The sequence below is a fragment of the Catharus ustulatus genome, chromosome 2, assembly GCF_009819885.2.
Source record: "Catharus ustulatus isolate bCatUst1 chromosome 2, bCatUst1.pri.v2, whole genome shotgun sequence".
Taxonomy (NCBI): domain Eukaryota; kingdom Metazoa; phylum Chordata; class Aves; order Passeriformes; family Turdidae; genus Catharus; species Catharus ustulatus.
In genome coordinates this window covers 38,986,799-39,006,391 of record NC_046222.1, presented here as the reverse complement: position 1 = coordinate 39,006,391, position 19,593 = coordinate 38,986,799, and the positions used below count along the sequence as shown (strand labels likewise).

Below are 19,593 nucleotides of genomic sequence, written 5' to 3'. Positions count from 1 at the left end.
TCTTTATTCTCAGTGGGTTTTTTATCTTTAGTTCAACTCTTCATCTACACAGCTGTAGATGTAGACTGAAACACTGCTTTCATAATAAAGGGCTGAGTTCACTAAAGCTAATCCCTTTCCAAAACACACAGACAGGTATTTAAACCCCACTGGCTCCATTGGGTTAAAAGCACTCAGTTAAATAGGAGGCGAGTGCTGGTGGCAGGGAATAAAAATACATGACAGACAGACAGGAAGAGAGGACATACCAGGGTAAGCACGAATTTGCTAGAGAAGGTCTTGGAAGGAAATACAAAGACATAATTAAAAATGGGAGAAAGCTTTCTACTTAATTGAAGATTAAGAAAAAGTAGAAATAGGAAGTGCCTCTCAACTGAAGGTACGACAGGTTGACAGAAGAAGGCAGGCGACTACTTAGAGTTTTACACAATTAAATTAATTCCTTTTAATCTTTTTATACATATTGTAAATAAGATCTCTCTATCCCATGAAAATTACCTTTTAAAGGCTAGGTAAATACATTAACTAAACCTAAAATCCCAAAAATCCCAATTTGTTTTGAGTTTTTTGTTGGGTTTTTTTTTGTGAAAACAAAAGCCAAGCAGGGAAGAGCGTCATAAACAGTTCTGACCTTCAGAGAGCCTGGCTTTCTCTTTAATTATTCAAAAAAGGAAACACTGCTACAAGAGAAAGGGAAAAAAAAAAAAAAAAAAAAAAAAAAGGTCATTTAAATGGAATTGGCTACACGCCTCATTTGCAGTGACCAAGAGGATGCACCCTAAACATGTGCAGTATTACACATAACCAACAAAGCAGGCAAGTGGTACCAGGAATTCTCACTTCTCACTTCTTTTTTTTTTTGAAAACAGTTTAAAAAGTAGTCTAAAGCATCTAGCAAGACAACGGAGCAAAAGAAATTTTTATGATGGCTCTGAGTTTACCATTGACAGTTACTTAATTGCTACTATCCCTTCATGTGCTGATTGCCAAATACTGTAATTCCTGCTGGCATCTTGTACTTGTGCCCCAGGTAAAACAGCAGCACCCTGCATCAGCATGGGGGACAGATACAGTGGGTGCTTGCACACCAATTTTGGACATCACAGAGGAACCAAGGCCACCCTCAAGGCCCATCACTGCTACAGGCTGAGCCCCCAGGGCTGTGGGTGCTTGGCATGACCCAAATCCATGCTAATAGGAAAGTGACCTTGCCACCACCACGCCATAGTCATTTGAATTGTACCATTTCATTTTCAAAGAATGATTTTCTCAGAACAGAATATCCCAATGAATAATACAAATAGGCTACATTATTTTATTCTGCTCACTTTGTATACAGATCTACAGCAATTTTGATTACAGCCTAAACAGCTCCTGCTTCACCCTAATATCAAGGGCACAACCCATCATGCTCAGCAATATGGAAATTTCAGTTAACAACAAAATAGAAACGTTAATTCATCTACGAGCTGCTTCATGAGAACAGAGATATCCATCTACTTACTGCCCCGTGCTCATTCAAGAGAGAAACCACATCTAAATAAATAACTAGAGATGAAAATGCCAATGCCTCCCAGAGTAAAGGGAACTGAAGGCAAATTGCTGGAAGCCTGCAGGATACAAATACTGCATTAAGGAGAAACGTGGTCTGGAGGATTTTGTGTTAAAGTTTCAGGACAATAAAACTCAAATTCAGCAGCTGCTGCCATGATATAACAACTGGCAAGACAAATACTTTTCTTTTATGTATTTCTTTTTCATTTGTGGCACTATACATTTTGTTGCCATGACAACGAAATGTTTTCTGCCCATCTGTATGGTGACAGAATAGACACATACATCTGTTCACAGATCTTTTTTTTAAAAGACAGATAATATTTTCCCAACTTCTGTATGTTTTTAAAGCTCTCTTTAGTAAGAAGCAGAATATTGCAGTTTCTCTAAAACAGTGGACCATAAATCACACCACTCAGGCAGAATGTTGCCCAGGAGACACTCTCAACATCACTCATTGCCAGCATAAATGAAAAAGTCAGAACGGAGGCTGGTGACAAGGACCAGGGTACATTACTTTCAGCATGACTTTTTCCATGTTGCATTTGCTTATCGCCATTAGCAATATCACCACCAAGAGACCAACTTCCTTTCTGGCTGATTAGAAACATAAAGCCATTTTCACACAAAAAAAAGACAATATATGAATGATTAGGGATAGGGTAATCTACTTTTATTGCCATGTGGTCTAATAACTCTTTAAAGCCCTTGTTGTATTTTCTGTCCTAAAGATTCCACATATTTTGAACACGAAATTCAATAACTAACAACTAAATAAATAAGTAAATGCACTTCAGTGACATCAAGAAACTCAACCAAGGCTGTAGAATCAGTAATATTTCTCTTTGCCTAAACCTTAGGTACCTCCATTAAATAAATTTTTCTTTTCTGCATTACCTAGCCCTGTTCATACAGATGGACCAGGTTGTGACACTGGCACATGAAACTACTCCCAATCACGACAGATTCCAGAAATCTTTAGGAAGATTTCCAGTCCTGTGCTTAGCTCCAGTTAGAGAAAAACTGAAAAAACCCACCCAGCTGGTTCTGCAGCTGAAGCAGGGCAAGGCAGAGACAACGGGGGTTTGATGGGGGAATTGTTTGAATTCAGTTTGCACTGGGAAGAAAGACGCTTCCACAAGAACATAAAACCATAAAAAGCCAAAAAAAACAGAGAAGTTCAAGAATCACATAAATGGAAGGAGAGGTCTGCAACTCTGCTTGCAGGCTAGAAATCTTAAGTTTGATCAAAAAGGGGGGAATAGGAGATGGCAGAGCATGCTTCCCTAAAACAACTATTACCTTCTATGCCACACAATGTGGCAAACGTTTAGGCAGGGTAGTGAAGCCATGGCAGACATGTCATCCTCCAGCACATTTTTGAGCCAAAATACCATGTGCTGCAGGCAGCATTAATCTGCTTCGCCAGTTTCTGCATCCTGCCTCAAATTTCTGGGCCCCAAAACCAAAAATGAGAATTAGTAGCTCAGGTTAATTTCTGTCACTTCTAGTGAGCCTTGTACTGGATTTAAAATGAGGACACTGTGGCAGTGTTTCTGACTGGCATGGAAAATACTCTAAGCAGGCAAGTTAGCTAGCAGTTGCTGGAACTATGCATTGAGATAAACAGAGAGAATCTTCAAATGAGCTTCTGCTGCGCTGTGCTCTCATCTGCAGCTTTCCCTTGGTATGGAGACAAAACCTGCACATTTCTGGCATGCTTTGCTGTCTACTGTCCTGCAGTTAAGCATGCTGGGCTGGAAGTCCTGCTGCATTCCAGGGGATAACATGGCACAAAAATTCTGGTTCTGCATAATAGCAGAGCCCCATCTTAGCACGTGTCCTCGATAAATTATGCATGGTATCACAAAATGTATTACCTGTCTCAGGAACACAGAAGTGGCCTTCTCCCATGGCACCTGAAAGCCAGAAGCATAACTCCAAAAAATTCTGAGTCCTCCAAAATGGTCTCCCATTGTATCTCAAAAGGAATGCTTTCCCAAGACAAAAGTTGAACAGCTGTATCCATCTATGGCTGTCAGCGCCACAACAGGGAAGAATGGCTAAAAACAATTCTGTAGCTTCATTTTTTATCCATTTAAAATGATACATCATAGGACTACTTGCAATGCAAAGCCACAGCCAGCCCCCTGGCCAGGTCAAAGAGAGACACAGCAATTATGGCATGCAGGGACATCAGCAAGGATTTGCCTCACTTGATCCTGGAATTTATTTAGCATTTTGTTTACATCCAGCACTGCAGTGAACCAGGATTTGAAGTATCACTCACTCCTGGAAGGCTGAAAGTAACTGAGCATTGACTAAGCAACCTGAGCACACGGCTCTTGCATATGTCCAGTGCAGTCAGTGTAACATTTCTATTGTTAATTATTTGGAATAAATGTACTGGCTTAAGTAGGTCACTGTGATTCTACAGTTCTCCTGGGAGATTAAACTGGGAAGAAGTGACTCCTGAAGGGACGTCTCTTTTAACACCCTCCAAATACAAAGTGACTGCATTACCCAGTTGCTGCACTGCATTTTGATACGTGTTTCCATCAAAATCACTCACGGCATTTTAAAGCCATTAAATCATGCAAGTATCACAACTGGCTCAAAACTGCCTTTGACAATGTGATGATCATTACACTTATTGTACAGACAGGTAAAGTGAGGCATGAAAAGGTTAGTTATACTGCCAGAGGGATTCTGTCTCTCTCCTTGACATGTAGTAAGCAGCTTTAGCCATCTGATAGTTGTTCTGACATGTGATTTCAGCTCGAGGCTCAGGGACCCACACCATAAAAAACATGTAGCAAATAAGCATCCCAATCAGCTAACACACCAAATCCCCATGTTAGCACACATCTTCCTCGCTCCAGCACAACTGCCTCTTCCACACCCAAGCCAGGACAAAGCAGTAGCTCTTGCACATGTTATTACCAAGCCATTCCTCCATCCTGCTAAATTCACTACTGGTTTATCAGGTCAACTCCCCACCAAGCAACTTCTACAAAACAGGGAATTAAAATTTCCCATGTTGACAAGCACATCTCTACTATGTCTCAATATGAATTTCAACAACATGAATTACACCACTGCAGCTCTTTGCATGGATGCTCCCAAACCCACGGGGCCACAAGCATCAGAAGGGCAATGCAATACTTCACTTTGCACATGATCTCCTTCTCTAGCTCCACCAAAATGGTTTGTGTTTGCCAGGCCCATAAACACAACCAGGGAGCTGATCCCCCCACCCCTGTCCTCAAAGAAAATAAAAATTCTTCCCTCATGGCTTTCTTGAGCTGTTTCATCAGTGGCTGTGGGGAAAAGCAGAGCCACTGAGGGGAGGTAGTAGGAAACAGCACTCAGGACCAGGAATGGGTTGCCTCTGCTGCTGTCAGAGCAGATAAATGCCAGGTATAAAGGTAGTGGTAACCACAGCCTTTTTTAATGGAAAACATGGGATTCTTCAGAAGCAATTCAACTTGCAAAAGCTTGTTGTCAGTTTGCTTGGTTGGGCTTTTTTTTTGTGTATATATCAATCCTTTAGGAACCCCACTTGTGAGGTTGTCTTCCCTAGATCCAGGTGACCAGGGAAAGGGGATCCATGGCCCCTTTACCAGAGGTTCCCATACCTCCCAGGGACTTGTCAGGAAAGTCCAAACCCTCCTGTTAAAGTGGAGTGGATAACGATTGACAGTGTGACCACACAGTTATTTCTGACCACATTGAATGTCTAGACAGAGCTTCCATCTGTTATCAGATGAGTTTTAATTTGTGGGTACAGAGAAAGAAAAACAGATTTTCTGAGAATTAGCTGGATTTTATCTTTGCCAGTGACAGATTAATGTTAATTATGAGAGATTAAGCAATTAAAGGAAATCCTCATGAAAGAGTAGAAGCATATGCAAAAAGTTTTAAACACTGGTATGTTTACACAAAGACAACAGGAACCCTTCTGTGCTCCTAACAATACTGGACTAGAGCACTTTGCAACGCAGCAATGGTTACAGCCAGCAACATCCACCAGCTGAACTTTTCCACTTCCAGCACAAACAAATTCAATTTTTATAGTTGAGAAAATTGCAACATTATTTAGATATTACCTTCCATTTTTAGAGAGAAGCTGCTAAGGGTTTTGACAATAAATTGATGGAAGGACAAATTTCACAATCAGTAGTCCTAAATTCATTAGGTCACATTTATGAAACAGATTTTGCTATTTACCCTTTAGCCAGCACAGCTAAATGCCAGTCCTGGCCCTGCCTCGTAAACAGCCCCCATCTCCTCTACAAATGTCACTATGAACACAATCTTCCTTTTTTTGATTATTTTGCTTGTCTCCAGCATGACACTCTGTACCTCAGAAGCAGCTTGTTGCCCACACTGAATTACTGCCCACACTGAATGTTCCAAAAAGGAAGATACCTCATTAAAGGCAGACCCACACTGGGTTGCAAAGGAGCCACACACTCACAAAAAGCATCTCATCTCATTAGCAAATGGCTGGTGCAACTGTTCCTCGTGGAGATGAAGATGCACCACTAATTTGAGGTACAGAAGGCACAGAACAGACTGCCCTACCCTGGTAATGTGGGAGTGAAAATAGCACATTAAATGTTTGTTAGGTTTCCAATGGAAGCTGTACCAATAGCTCAGAGGGGCTCAATCTGCTGTTTTCAGGATTTCCTTAAAGAGAAGAATGAGGCAAGTGTCTCTGAAAGGCAGTGCTGGGAGAGGGTAAAGTGAGGGAGGTTCTCCATCCTGGGAAGTCTGCCCCATCCTGGGAAGGCCCCCACAGCCACTCAGAGCACTCAGTGCCACCCAGAAGAACTAGCCCCAAAGGCCAGTCGAGGTTTCTGTCCAGATGCCAGTCTTGGGGGCACAGGGACTCTGGTTATCCCTGGATGGACCCTCATTTCTGGTGCTTGTGGCTATCCACTGATGGTTATCATCCCAGAGGAAGCTGCATTAATCACTGATGATGGCCTATGCTACAACCTGCCATCAACAAAGAATTGTTAAAAGATAATTAAAGCAAAGTAAGAAACCAAAACAAACTAACATATCCAGTGGAAGTAGAGCAGAGCAAACCAAACCAGTTAATCCTTACAAACTACTTAAAAAAGAAATGGTAAAACTCAACCCTTTTAAAACCAACTCCAAGATCCTATACAGTGCAAGAAGAGTGGTCTCACATGAAATGACATGCTGAGACTCAGAGTGTGTCCCATCCACCACTACTTGCTGTGGCTAACTACATCTTCATCACAGAGATGCCAAGCACCTGGCTTTTAATGAATTTGTGCATTGCCATTCCCCCCTTCCAAAAAAGAGAAAAACATCTCAAACTATTAACTTATCTACACCTTTCAGTAAAATGGAAACTACATAAGCATTGTACATCAAAGAGCTACCTTCATTAAAATGTGGAAAATAATTTGTGTACTTTAGATGAAAGGTGTTCTGGGACTGTGAAGTATTCTGGCAAATTTAATTAAATCCCAAAGTTATTATATTGTAAAAATAAAGTTTTTGGGCAAAAAAAAAATTAATTCACAGTAACAGTTAGTTTCCTTTTTTTTGCCAAATCTTTACCTTATAATATGAACAGCAAAACCATTTTTAATGACATATGTGTAAAGTTACTCTCAGCAAAACTTGCAAATGAAGATGAAAAATCCCCAAATAAAGATGTACATAATTCATTATGGGTTGCAAAGATCTAAAATCAGAAATTAGTTTGTTATGCATGTTTTAGCAAAACTGAAAAACCAAAAGCTTCAGCTGTGAAAGATAGGCAGACCTTGCCAACACACTGTGGAAGCAGAGAGTTGTTGAAACCACACACAATGAGAATACTCTCACCTTTCCCATCCATCACCTTGAAGAATTGCTGCTCATGTACAGTGAACACATTTTGCTCAACTCCATGATTATCATTAAAGTAATTGAAAAACATTTCCTAAGAGAAGTAGCTTCAGGCTGCCTCCCTCTCAGAGGGGGTTGTAGTAACCAGACTGTCCCCAGTGGGCAACAGCTGCAAAGCTGAGACATCTTAAGAGCAAAAAAATCAACACAAGTATCTCAATGGAGGGGTGGTAAGTGCCACAGCATGTCCTGATGTTCGCAGCCATTTAGGTGGGGATGTACAGAGGTGTACCACAGCTCTCTGCACGGAGGAAACAAAGCACAGCCCTACACCTTCACACACTTCCCACACTGGTGGAACACTGCAGCCACACCTGTGACAACTTCTTGCCACAGCTAAATGGATCTACGCCTTTTGTTCAGCATGGACAAAATGACCAGGTCAATGCCAGCAGGCAACTTCACTCTGAGACACACACAGATGTATTAGTGCAAACACCTAATGCAAACCAACTGCAATGAAAACCCCCTCCCGACATCCACTCTGTTTGGCTTTCTCTCAGTTATTTCTTACTGGCAACACTTCAATGCTAATACGACACCATAAGTGCATAAAATGCAATAAAGATGTTTACATTAAATAGCAGACTACAGATTAAAAGAATCTGTTCCATGAGCTACAGAAGCTCATCTCCAAACATCTATTTTCAGGTAAACATGTATATGTGAATTCAAAGAGATCTGACAGTGGAAGGGCTTTTTAATTTTATTTTGTTTTTACCTTGTTGGCAAACACCTAGCAAGTTCCAAGACTTGAAGATTGAAATTAGCCAAACAGTCTTAAAATATGACACGATTTTTAGCAATGAGAGCAATGAAATCTTGGAAAAGCTTTCCAAGCAACTGACTGATTAACTATTACTTGTAGCCCTTGAACTGGAAACAGCTTTATGAGAAGTACCCTTTAATCCACATTCCAAGGTAAATCCTTGAACCTACCTATGTATTCAGGCAGGGGAAGAGATACGTGATAGTCCAGTGTTATCACTCCAAACCAGCTCCACAAATTCCTGATTAACTCTGTCCAGTTCTACTGTTCTCTAAAAAGCCACACAACCCGCTGCAAGGTCAGACAGCAAAGTGTGTCCTTAATTTTACTGGCCAGTGGAGATTTCTCTCTCTTGGACTTGTAAGAGGAAAGGATTAGGCAGTGCAACAAAATGTCTCCATGTAATCTTAGACATTGTCCAAACATCCTCCTCTGTATACCCCTGGAAGAGAGGAGTGCTCATACTGCCCTCCATATGCTCCTAAGCTCACACTTCTGCATGAACAACATCGCTTCTCAATGCCCTTGCCTTCCTTTGGTGCTTTGGAACAGCTAAAATGGATTTTTCTCCAGTTTCCTCTGTACTACCACGAACTGCTTCTCATGGTCTGAAGAGATGCCAGGACAAAGCTGGCGCTCATGTGCTCAGACTGAACACGAGACACTGGAACTCAATTTTCCTCTAATATCGTCTAACTCACTACCTTGTGGCTTGGTCCCTTGCTGGCACCTTGGAGATAAGCTTTCTGCAGGAGCACCTGGGTATAATTTAATGGATGATGATGCATGAGCTAATATAGAGGTCACTTTTGGGATTACACACTAAGAGAGAGAATAACAGAACATGTAATACAAAATGCTCTTGGAAACATCTCTCAAGGGTAATAAAGGTGACAGGAGGAAATACAGACTACACATTTCTTTATTAATAAATAAACTACTCGGAGATTGAGACAAAATTTCCTATCACTAGGAGCATCCTGAATAATAAAGGAGCTTCTCTAAACATTTTCCAAAGAAGGGAAAGCATGCAAATTACAGCTAGCTATAAAAATTGTATGTTGTGAGCTGTTTTATGGAGTATAAAGCCTAGAGAGCTGAACAGTTTGAATAAAACAATTCTGCATGACTGGTCTCACTTTGGAAACTTTGAAAGTGTGTCAGAATGACACTTAGAGCCTTTTAAAGTAAATATTTTCATAAGCTGATGCACTGTTTTAGGGTTCTTATTATTTAAAAAAAAGTTAAATTTGCTCCAATGCAACTAACACAAGCCTTATTCCTTATTCATTTACATCTAGAAACAACAGGGAAATTATAAATACACAGACACAGAATTTGTATCAAAATTATTGGTTTTCTACCACAAATAATTATAAAGAAAAAGAAAAGTGTTAGTGATTGATGTCCTAAAAGTAGGAATCTTATATGAAGGAACACTTTCACCGTTAAAAGCTGCCAGAGATAACTCACAGAACAATAATAACACAGTACCAGAGGCTCAGAAATAGCTGCTCTCAGAAATGTTTCATTCCTGCCCGACACAGATACAGGCTGACAGACCAGATTTTGGCCAGCACTGTGCTCTGAGATCCATCTGGCACACTCCTCCCCAAAGAGGCTGCTCAGGAGAGACACCATGGAAGGCTGAGGGCTGATGATCTTGTCACCAGTGCCTGCTCCAAGTGCCTCCCCTGTGAGAAACCCTCTTTTCCCAAGCTACCTCCCAGCAACACCCACTGGCTCTTCTTTCGTAGTATGGCTTGAAGTTACCTTGAAAAATGGATTTAGAAGCCTGGGATAATAAAGAGGCTCCAAAATACTGGCTCTGAATAAAGAAATCTGCCTACACTTTCCAGGAAGACGAAGAAATCTGTAATAGTAGTATCTCCAAACTACAGTGAATTAAATTCTGCCAGTGAGTCCACCCAGATACACCCACTAGCTCCTACATGCCTCCATAAAATTAAACAATTGAGAGGGAGAAAAGTATGTATCACAAACGATTTTCATTTTACTTTACTTTGTTTCAAGGAAACACTAGTAATGGTCCCACATAAATATTTATCAAACCACTCAAATCATACTAAATTAAAGGATCCTCCAACCTGCATACATAATAACTGAAAACTATTTTAGCAGAGAGTGACAAGATGCAAGGAGTCTGAAGCAGCAAATTTATTCCTTTCTGCAAAATAGATGGAACAGTGCAGGCAGGTCTGGTTTAATGTAAACCGTATCATCTGGTGTTTCTTGTTTCCACTATGAGTCGTTGGAAGCCATGATTAGGGTTTTCCAGCACCAACTGCCTTCTCTAGCCACAGTTTGTCAGAAATTTCTATCACTTATGAGGTATCCAAATAGAAGATCAGACCACAATCCTTAGCACCATAAATAAGCCTATGGAGTCTGTAATAATTTGAACTCTACCTCCCATCTGTCAGTACATTTAAACTTTCAGCACTGTGAAAAACAGGACTGGCTGGTTAATGTGAATTTCAGGGATGAAACACCTAAAGACATTAAGTTAACAGGGCTATCTAAAGCTTGCAATCTTATCAGAGGTTCTCTACAGGGGTAGAAATTAGTGTCAGCTAAAGCTGACAGTGCCTAAATTAAAGTTTTATTGAACTTTAAGTTCATGGGCTTCGCACGAACATTAAAGATCCCGTAACCATTTCATTAATACCACTGTTTTATCTTCGTGTTTAATTTCAGTGGGACTTAAGATGTTCCTACGCTTTCCTGAGAACAAGTAAAAAGCTTGTTACTTCAGTTTTCCCAGCTGTGCAGTGGAGTTAATATTATTTTTTACATGTCAAGATGCTGCTCCACCAACTCCGACAAATCCTACAGAAGCCTCTGCAGCAGAAGCTGTTGATTTTGTCTCGTCTCTCTGCTCCTCTAGAACTCACTTTGATCATTTCCTATCACCAGCATATCCATGGGTAGTGCAAGGGTATATATAGAAACTCTCCGAGTGCCAGGTTGTTACATTAACATCTAGAAACAGATGCCAGACTAAAAAGTGGGGCTAGAGTGAAAAATGCAGTTCAGCTGAACTACAAATCATGAAAAAAGGAGGAGGAGGATTCCACTTGATCTCATCTAACTCAACCTTTCAAGAAGTCAGGAACTGCCACTGTTTCTTCAAATCTCCACTGCAGCCAGCAAAGAGGTTCTAATGGATGGTATTTAGTCTCCCAAGGTGGTGGTATCATAAACCCTTGTGCATTTTTTGGACTCACCACCAACACCCAAAACAACAAAAATACACCACTCTGCTGTGATACCGGCACTATGAGGGTGCTAAAAAAAACAGAGCTAAAAAAAAATACAGGTTTTCAATTTAAAAAAAAAAATTAGCAGTGTCAGCAGTGTAGAACCTCTGACAGAGACCATTTCCACAACAGAAATCAAAACTATTAGAGTTAACCTGTGATGGAAACTCTGAGCACACTCTCATCCCACACAATTTTTTTACCACATCTCTGCTCATTTTGTGTCACAACAATCTGGAGATATGAAAGTGGGTTTTACACAATTTTCTTCTAAGGAACTGCAATTAGCAGACTGGCAAAGAAAGTGGAGATGTACACCAGGCAGGAAGCAGTACTAATGATGAGGAAATGGCTCCAGCTTCTTTGTAGCACCAGAGTTGCACAAGGGGAAGGTTAGTAGTCACTTCTGCAAGATCAAAATATCAGATATTGATCAATTTCTGTAGATAGAAAAGATGGTGGGACGCTCTTACATGGTGTTGTCAGAAAATGAAAAACCATAAACTATTATTTACATTACTCTCACCTCTATACTCTTAAAAATCTTTTTTCTACTTTTTATTTCTAGAATTGCACTTATGTGTGGGTTTCGGAATGAAAGATAATTCCCAGAAATCAGATTAAAACCATGAATCTGGTAGAGAGAAGTCATAAAAAATTACTTAGCAGTAAGGCTGACAGTGTATCTTGTTCACAGTTAACAGGGATGGGCTACATCTGACCAAAGCAAAGCACTCAGTGTAGACCTCTACCTGAGGTAGGCTCACAAGGACCTTTGAACGTTTTTTAGAGCATGATTCTCCCAGTTTATTTCATATTTTTACATTAGGGTGAAATGAATCATGTTTCCCAGTTGCTTGTTTCCTCCTGTTGACTGGAAGCTTGCAGTGACTAGCTCTCATTGTAGAAAACGGTATTTTCTAACAGGTCACATATCTGGATTCCAAAAAAAATTAACATGATGCAAAAAAAAAAAAAGAAAAAAAAGAAAAAAGAGGCAGTTCTGAACAGGAGACAGAAGGATCACATTACATGTTCCTCAGAGCAGGGTTTTTAAATGGCATGTTTGTGACGTTTATATCAACAGTCAATAAATAAAAAAAAAGTTCCTCCAGATTTTTTAACCTCTAGAAAAGTCTGAAACCAGATTTTTAGCTATGAATCATGGCTAACTTCTAAACCCATGAGAAATTTCATTTTCTGTCTAGGTAATAGGAAACCACAGATGGAGTTGAAAGGTCAGGAACTGCAGAAATCCACTTCAGGATACTCTCTATTAATTTACAGATTCATACTGGCTCTGACTCCTGGAAATGGAAAATAAATCCACTGAAGTAAATTTGGAAGTGATTCACACTTCTAGCTGGCAAATACTTGCTATGCTTCCAGTTACCATCACATATCATGTTTAGCAGTGAATGCTGTATCAACAATAATCTACCAGACCAGCAATATATGACACGAGGCAAAGAACAGCTCTGTAGGAAGGGAATTCCAGGCTCACCCCCATGGTACAGCTCTTACCAAACTACAACAGCATCCAGATTTGCACATTTACACTGTGCAGAAGGATCCTTAAGGACCAATACAGAGAAGACTCCCAAGCTCGCTGACTGCAATGCACTGTTCTGACCTGAATGGAGAGTAGCCTCTTGTGGAACCCACACCAAAAGCTAAATCAAGCTTGGTGGAGACAGATCCCAGTATCACAGAATCATTTAACTTTGACAAGACCTCAAAGATCACCGAGTCCAACCATTAACCCAGCACTGCAAAATCCACCACTAAGCCACAGCCACGAGTGCAACATCCATGTTTTTTGAACACTTCAGAGATGGTGATTCCACCACATCCATGGGTGTGCCTCATTACACTTTCAGCGAATCAATCTTCCTTAACACCCAATCTAAACCTCTCCTGGCCATTTCCTGTTGTCCTTACACTAGTTACATGGAGAACAGACTGACCCCCAGCTCACTACAAGCTCCTTTCAGGCAGTTGTAGAGTGAGATCTCTCCGAGCCTCATTTTTTTCCAGATGCACCATTATGCACCTATATTTATCTGTGGCGGAAGAAAAAGAAGTCACCACGAAAACAAATGTGCAGCTGCATGGTGCAGTTTGTATCTATCATGAAGGTCTGCTTCTTCTTATTCCAACTCCTCACTATCAATGTGCCCCAGGGAGCAAAAGCACATCTCACTCAACACAGGGCAACACCATTAACATGCAGTATTTCAGAAAAAATAAAAATAATGCACTTGAGCAGAATTTTGCTGAAAGAACAGACTTGCCTGCAGTCCAGTCTGCTCATATATCAGAATGAATTTGGCCCAGTTTATATCCTAATGATTATAATGGATGCTGCAGTCATCTTTTCATTAAGGCAGCAGCCAAAAATATTGATTCGTTGTACTTCACACTCCTGCTTACCTTCACAAATTTCAGGAGAGACGGTGCATAAGCCAATAGAGTTGGTCAGTTTAAAAGTGACTAATGAACTGCACTGAAAGTAAATAAACAGCTATCTCTTTATAAATTAATTCAATATGTGACTTAAGCCCTTTTCTACAGCTAGAAAGCTGATTCATCATTCAGCAGCATTTAAGTTGCCACCAGTTCAATAGCAGAGTATTAATGTTGCATTCTATTTGACACAGAAGGTCAAATCCTGCATTCAGCCTACAACAGCATGACCTGGAGCAACCCTGAAGCCCTGCCCTCCACATCGCCCTGGCTGCAGCTCTGTGCCCAAAGTGTTCTTCAAACTGCTTTCAAGGCTTACATACACATTTGGGGAAATCAGAAACAAGAATCCCAAATCTTTTGATCTGCTGCCTTATCAAGTCTCATATGGAATGATTAAGTGAAATCGCACAGGTTGGTTCATTTTCATGTAACACTCACGAAAGAGTGAAAGACAGAAAAAATATTTGCATCTTGGGAGATTGGGAGCTTTTTTGCCTCCACAAAATATATTTAAATTTTGGAAAGAAAGTAAGTATATTTAATGTGGACCACTGAGTACAATTCCACTCACATTAAAACATGATTTGTGCTTTACTGAACAAAGGATCTAATTTATTCTAGGCCACTCTACTAGTGTAGGCACAGGGTAAAAAGCTGGTTATTCTACTTAGGAGTGACACACACTGAGTTACTTTCCCTACCAGTTCTTTTAAGTTCAATAAATGTCAAATGCTGAGATTTCTGCACCAATACTGCAGCATTTGCACCAACCTCCCAGCGCTTTATAAAGAACTCATTGAGATGAAATTAATGTTACTCAATAAGTAGGTAGGACAAAATTTTCAAATGTGGGAGCTTAATATTTAAGCACATGTCCAAATGTCTAAATAATGTTGCCTGAATGCTTTCCGCTACTATCAGCGCTGTACGGTATGTGAGCTCCTAACGATTCTGGAAATTACACTAAGTGCCCTCTTGACTTCTGACACTCAAGTCTGATGTTTCTGGACATAAGGTTTTGACTGCAATCATCTGTGTACAGCTGTACAAGGCTGTAGCAGCAAGGTTGTAGCAAAAATAGAATAAAAATATTTTTCTCTGCTTATACTTAGATGAGAGCCACAGCATTTGTAATGTCGTCTGTTTTTCATAATGTTCAGTTTAGAAAGTTGACATTTGATTAAACAGTTTGAATTTGCCAAAACATACATTTTAATCTTATGTTTAATACCACATTCTCAATTAAAAGCTTCAGAAGAAGACATACAAACCACAGTAAATTCACAGACCTAACATATTTAATGTAATTTCGGAAACTGTTGACTAATATTTTCTAATTTCATCACTACTTCTAGTGCACAGCTGTACCATTACTCCCAACAACTATCAGACATTTAAACAGCCAGTTTCTAAGTGGTTTACTAAATCCACTTTTGTATTTAGTATTTTGAACATTTTCCAATAGGGTGGTATGGGAATAAAGTTCAGCATCTGAAAAACCTTCACTGTATTAACAATGATTTTTAATGCCAATGTTTGTAATACTGCAACACTAAAGGAAAGCTAGCGCAGGCCATATGAACATTTCCCTGGATTTCTACCTTTTACATAAGTACACCAACTCTGATAAACACCATGCTACAAGAAAGTGTATTACACAGGATGGTGTGTCACTCCAGAACAACTCCTATGAAAAATGACTCCCAGCAGCAAGAACAAGACCACAAATTAGTTTTAGGACAAAATAATCTTTCTTTCATGCTCCTTATTTCCTTTCATTTGGTTTAACACTGGATTCAAGGTCATGAGTACTGTGACTCTGTGGAGGTGCCCAGAGTAATTTACAGCGATCAACAGATAATGCAGTGACAGTAAGCAAGTCGTTCTGTAACTATCACTGCCTTCTAAATGGAGTCATCACATAGCCACTGAAAAGAAATGTGTATTATTTCACATCCAAAGAGTGATGAACGTAACCAGGTAATGAAATTATGCCATTGTTGTGCCTGGAAAATCCTTACTTATAATTTTATCTTGCCTGTTAAGAACTGAATTTCTTGTTAAGAGTAGAAAACAATTATGCCTCAGCATCTCTTTTGGAAAAACCCTCCGTGAAGGAGAAATTAGGAACAAGACTCACCAGTTTCTTCATCGATGCTGAACCTCCCCAGGCCACTGCCATCCCTGATGGAATACTGGATCTCCCCATCTCTTCCAGAGTCCTCATCTCGAGCAACAACTTGCAAAACACTTGTACCAATGCGTGAATTTTCCTTTACAGATCCAATGACAGCAAAGTCAGGAAAATACGGGGTATAAAGATTTTCGTTAACATCCACCACTTCAACTTCCACAAAGGAAAGCGAAGAGAGAGAAACTGGGCGCCCCTTGTCCTTGGCACGCACAGTCAGGTTGTAGAACTGTTGCTTCTCATAGTCAAGCTCCTTGTTCAGGCGGATGGCGCCGCTGGCTTTGTCGATCTCAAACCGCCCATTGTAATCGTTCACCAGCGAGTAGCGCACTTGGCCTCCCAAGCCCAGGTCTGGATCATGAGTTTCCAACCACGCTATGACAGTGCCAACCGGCAGGTCCTCAAGGACCTTCACGTTGTAGCTGGACGGGATAAAGGCTGGAGAGCAATCATTAACATCATCCAAAAAAACCTTGAGAGGCACGACGGAAAACTGCTGATGGCCACTCTCTGCTCTGTCCCTAGCCTCAATCTTCAGCGTGTAGTTTGCTTTTGCTTCCCGGTCTAGTTGATCTGCAACGTACACCACTCCCGTGGAACTGTTGATGGCAAACTGATGGGTGTCTGTCAGTACTGAGTAAGTCACTTCACCATTAGATCCTAGGTCTTTATCTCTGGCTTCTACCTGGATAATCTCCGTACCAAGACTTGTACTTTCCAAAATATTAACAGAGTAACTGTCCTGTAAAAAAACAGGCTTGTTATCATTTGCATCCTCCACAGTGACAGTCAGCAGTCTCCATGCAGATTTCTGTGGATTACCTAAATCATAAATGGTAATATTAAGGAGATAGAGCTCTGTTTTTTCACGGTCCAAGGGCATGAGAACACTAAGTATCCCCATCTCCATGTCAATGTTGAAACAACTATCTACATTACCATCAGAAATTGTATAAAGTACTCTTCCATTAAAGCCTGAGTCAGCATCATAGGCTTTTATCCTCAGGATGGTGGCACCAACAGGCAGATCTTCTGAAACCTTTACATCAGTAGGAAAGGATTTGTCAAAATGAGGTGCCTGCCTGTTGACTGAATAAAAATCAAGAAAACCATCTTCCAAATTCAGCTTCACATTTGCTTTTGCCTTTTTGAGCAATTTTTCTGCTAGCTTCTGAGCAACCCTAGTTTCTCTACAGCTAAAGGTCTTTGAAGACACTTTCCCATGAACTACTGAAATATTAACAAACATAGAATCAGCAAAGTTCTCTCCATCAGTTGCCGTTATCTTAAGGCCAAAATTGCTGTTCTTTATGCCGGAGTTAACAAGAGATTTTTTAAGTTGCAGGACACCAGAGTCTGGATTTAAATAAAAAATGCCAAGCTCATTTCCAGAGATTATTTTGTACTTCACAAGCTCTAACTCATCTATGTCTATTGCAGAAACAGCAGTGATGTGACCACCAACAGGAAAATCAGATGAAATCACTCCCTGACAGGCCACTTTTTCAAAGAGGGGTTTGTTATCGTTGACATTGCCTATGTATATGGTAACATTCACCTCACTTTCATGGCGGTAGGGAGAACCCCAGTCAGAAGCTCTCACAATGAACCTGTAGCTTTCTGGTGAGGACTCAAAATCCAGTTCTTCAGATGTGCTGATGACACCTGTAAACTGGTTTATTGTAAATGGTAGTGAGTTCAGACTGGCAATACTGTATGTGATGTACCCATTCTCTCCCTGGTCTTCATCCACTGCTGACACTGCCAGAACGCTGGATCCCACTGGGACACTTTCATTGACAAATGAGCTGTAGGAGAGCTGCTGGAACTCTGGAGTGTGATCGTTGGCATCCTCTAACCTGACAGTAACCTGTGCTTTTAAATCACCACCTTTGTTTGCATATACTTCTAATTCATAGAGGTCCTTCTCAATGATTTTCAGAGGATGAGCAGTAGTAATAAGACCTGTGTTGGGGTTAATCTTAAAATACTCAGCGTCCTCACTTGGAGATAATCTGTATTCCACACCCTGTGGCTCAGGCATCAGCTTAACTACTGCAACCACCACACCAGGAGGTGAAAATTCACTGATCAAAATATCGTATGCTTCCTTTTCAAACTTCAGGGGGATACTTTCCTTCTTGGGACTAGCAATGTGGACCAGTTTGACCGCAGAAAATTTCTGAGGAGATCCTTTGTCCTTAGCTTGGAGAGTGAGGTTGTAACCATAAGGGAAGCTGTCCCAATCAACAGGTTTTCTTTCTTTGATTTTGTACTCATTCATCCATTTCCCTTCTTTAGTCAGAAAGAATTGTTCTAAAGGATCTCCAGCCACAATAGAAACAGATTCTATTTCTCCATTAGCTCCTTCATCTAGGTCATCAACATTAACAACTGCATAGGTAGGTTCCTTGTCTGATGGGAAGGGAATGTGGGTTACTACACTAATTGTTGGGGCATGTTCATTTATACGTTCAATGTGAACATAAAGCTTGGCAGTGCTGCTCACACCATTGTTTCCATAAAGCTTCATCCCACGATCCACTGCCAAAATCTCAAGGTCGTACCTGTTCTTCTCATCATAATTTAAGCGGCCGCTTAGGGAGATAACACCACTCGTAGGATGAACTGAGAAGAGATCAACTTTATTTTTAAAGTAGTAATAAAATTCACCATTGGACCCAATATCCGCATCTGTTGCGGTCACCTGGGCAATGCTAGTCCTTAAGGGAGTGCTTTCTGCTATCGTGACAGAGTATGTGGTTGGTGAAAACAAAGGTCTTAGGTCATTCATATCCAAAACCTGGATGTTCACTTTTGTCCATGCTTCCAAGTCCTCTCCTCTGACAGACCCTTTTACCATCAATAAATAGTTGTCCTGGATTTCTCTGTTCAATATAGCAGAATTCCCACCTTTAGTCCTTATTCTGAGGAAGCAGAAGTCAGCAATGATGACTTCCTCTGCTTTAAAAAAGCCCTCATCATCACCAGACACTATTTTGTACTTGATATCCCATGAAAGGTCAGCCATGGTGATGCCCATCCTTGTCTGACTGTTGACATAGGTCCTGGCTGCGGAATTCTCGTACACTGTGGCATTGTAAGTGGAATGTGTGAAGTGAAAGCCGAGCGGGACAGTCCCATGAGCCACCTGGCAAATGGAGGCCAGGAACTTGACAATCAGAAGGGCGAGGCATGACGGAGGTAGCCGTGAGCCTGACCAGCGGCCCATATTCACATCCATCACATCATTCTTTCACCCTGTGACAGAGAGAGAAAACAGGAAATGGTTGAGCAAGAGAGAAAAACTGTACTGCAAAGTGACATGTCAAAATTACTTACTAAATTTCTGATCGAAAGTAAAATCTATGTAAAATCAATTCACCTTATTTAAC

At 40.6% G+C, this 19,593-nt stretch overlaps 1 protein-coding gene across 11 annotated transcripts in view; it reads right to left on the bottom strand.

Moving 5' to 3' along the window:
* FAT3 (FAT atypical cadherin 3) overlaps window positions 1–19,593 on the bottom strand; it is a 404,304-nt gene that overhangs the window by 298,078 nt on the left and 86,633 nt on the right. For all 11 annotated transcript variants that reach the window (XR_004417100.1, XM_033052632.1, XM_033052633.2 and 8 more), the window contains one exon: window positions 16,148–19,459. Coding sequence is in view for 10 of the 11 variants with exons in the window: in XM_033052632.1 (XP_032908523.1) it covers window positions 16,148–19,442 (3,295 nt within the window). In the remaining variant the exon portion in view is untranslated. The remainder of the gene's footprint in view (window positions 1–16,147; window positions 19,460–19,593) is intronic.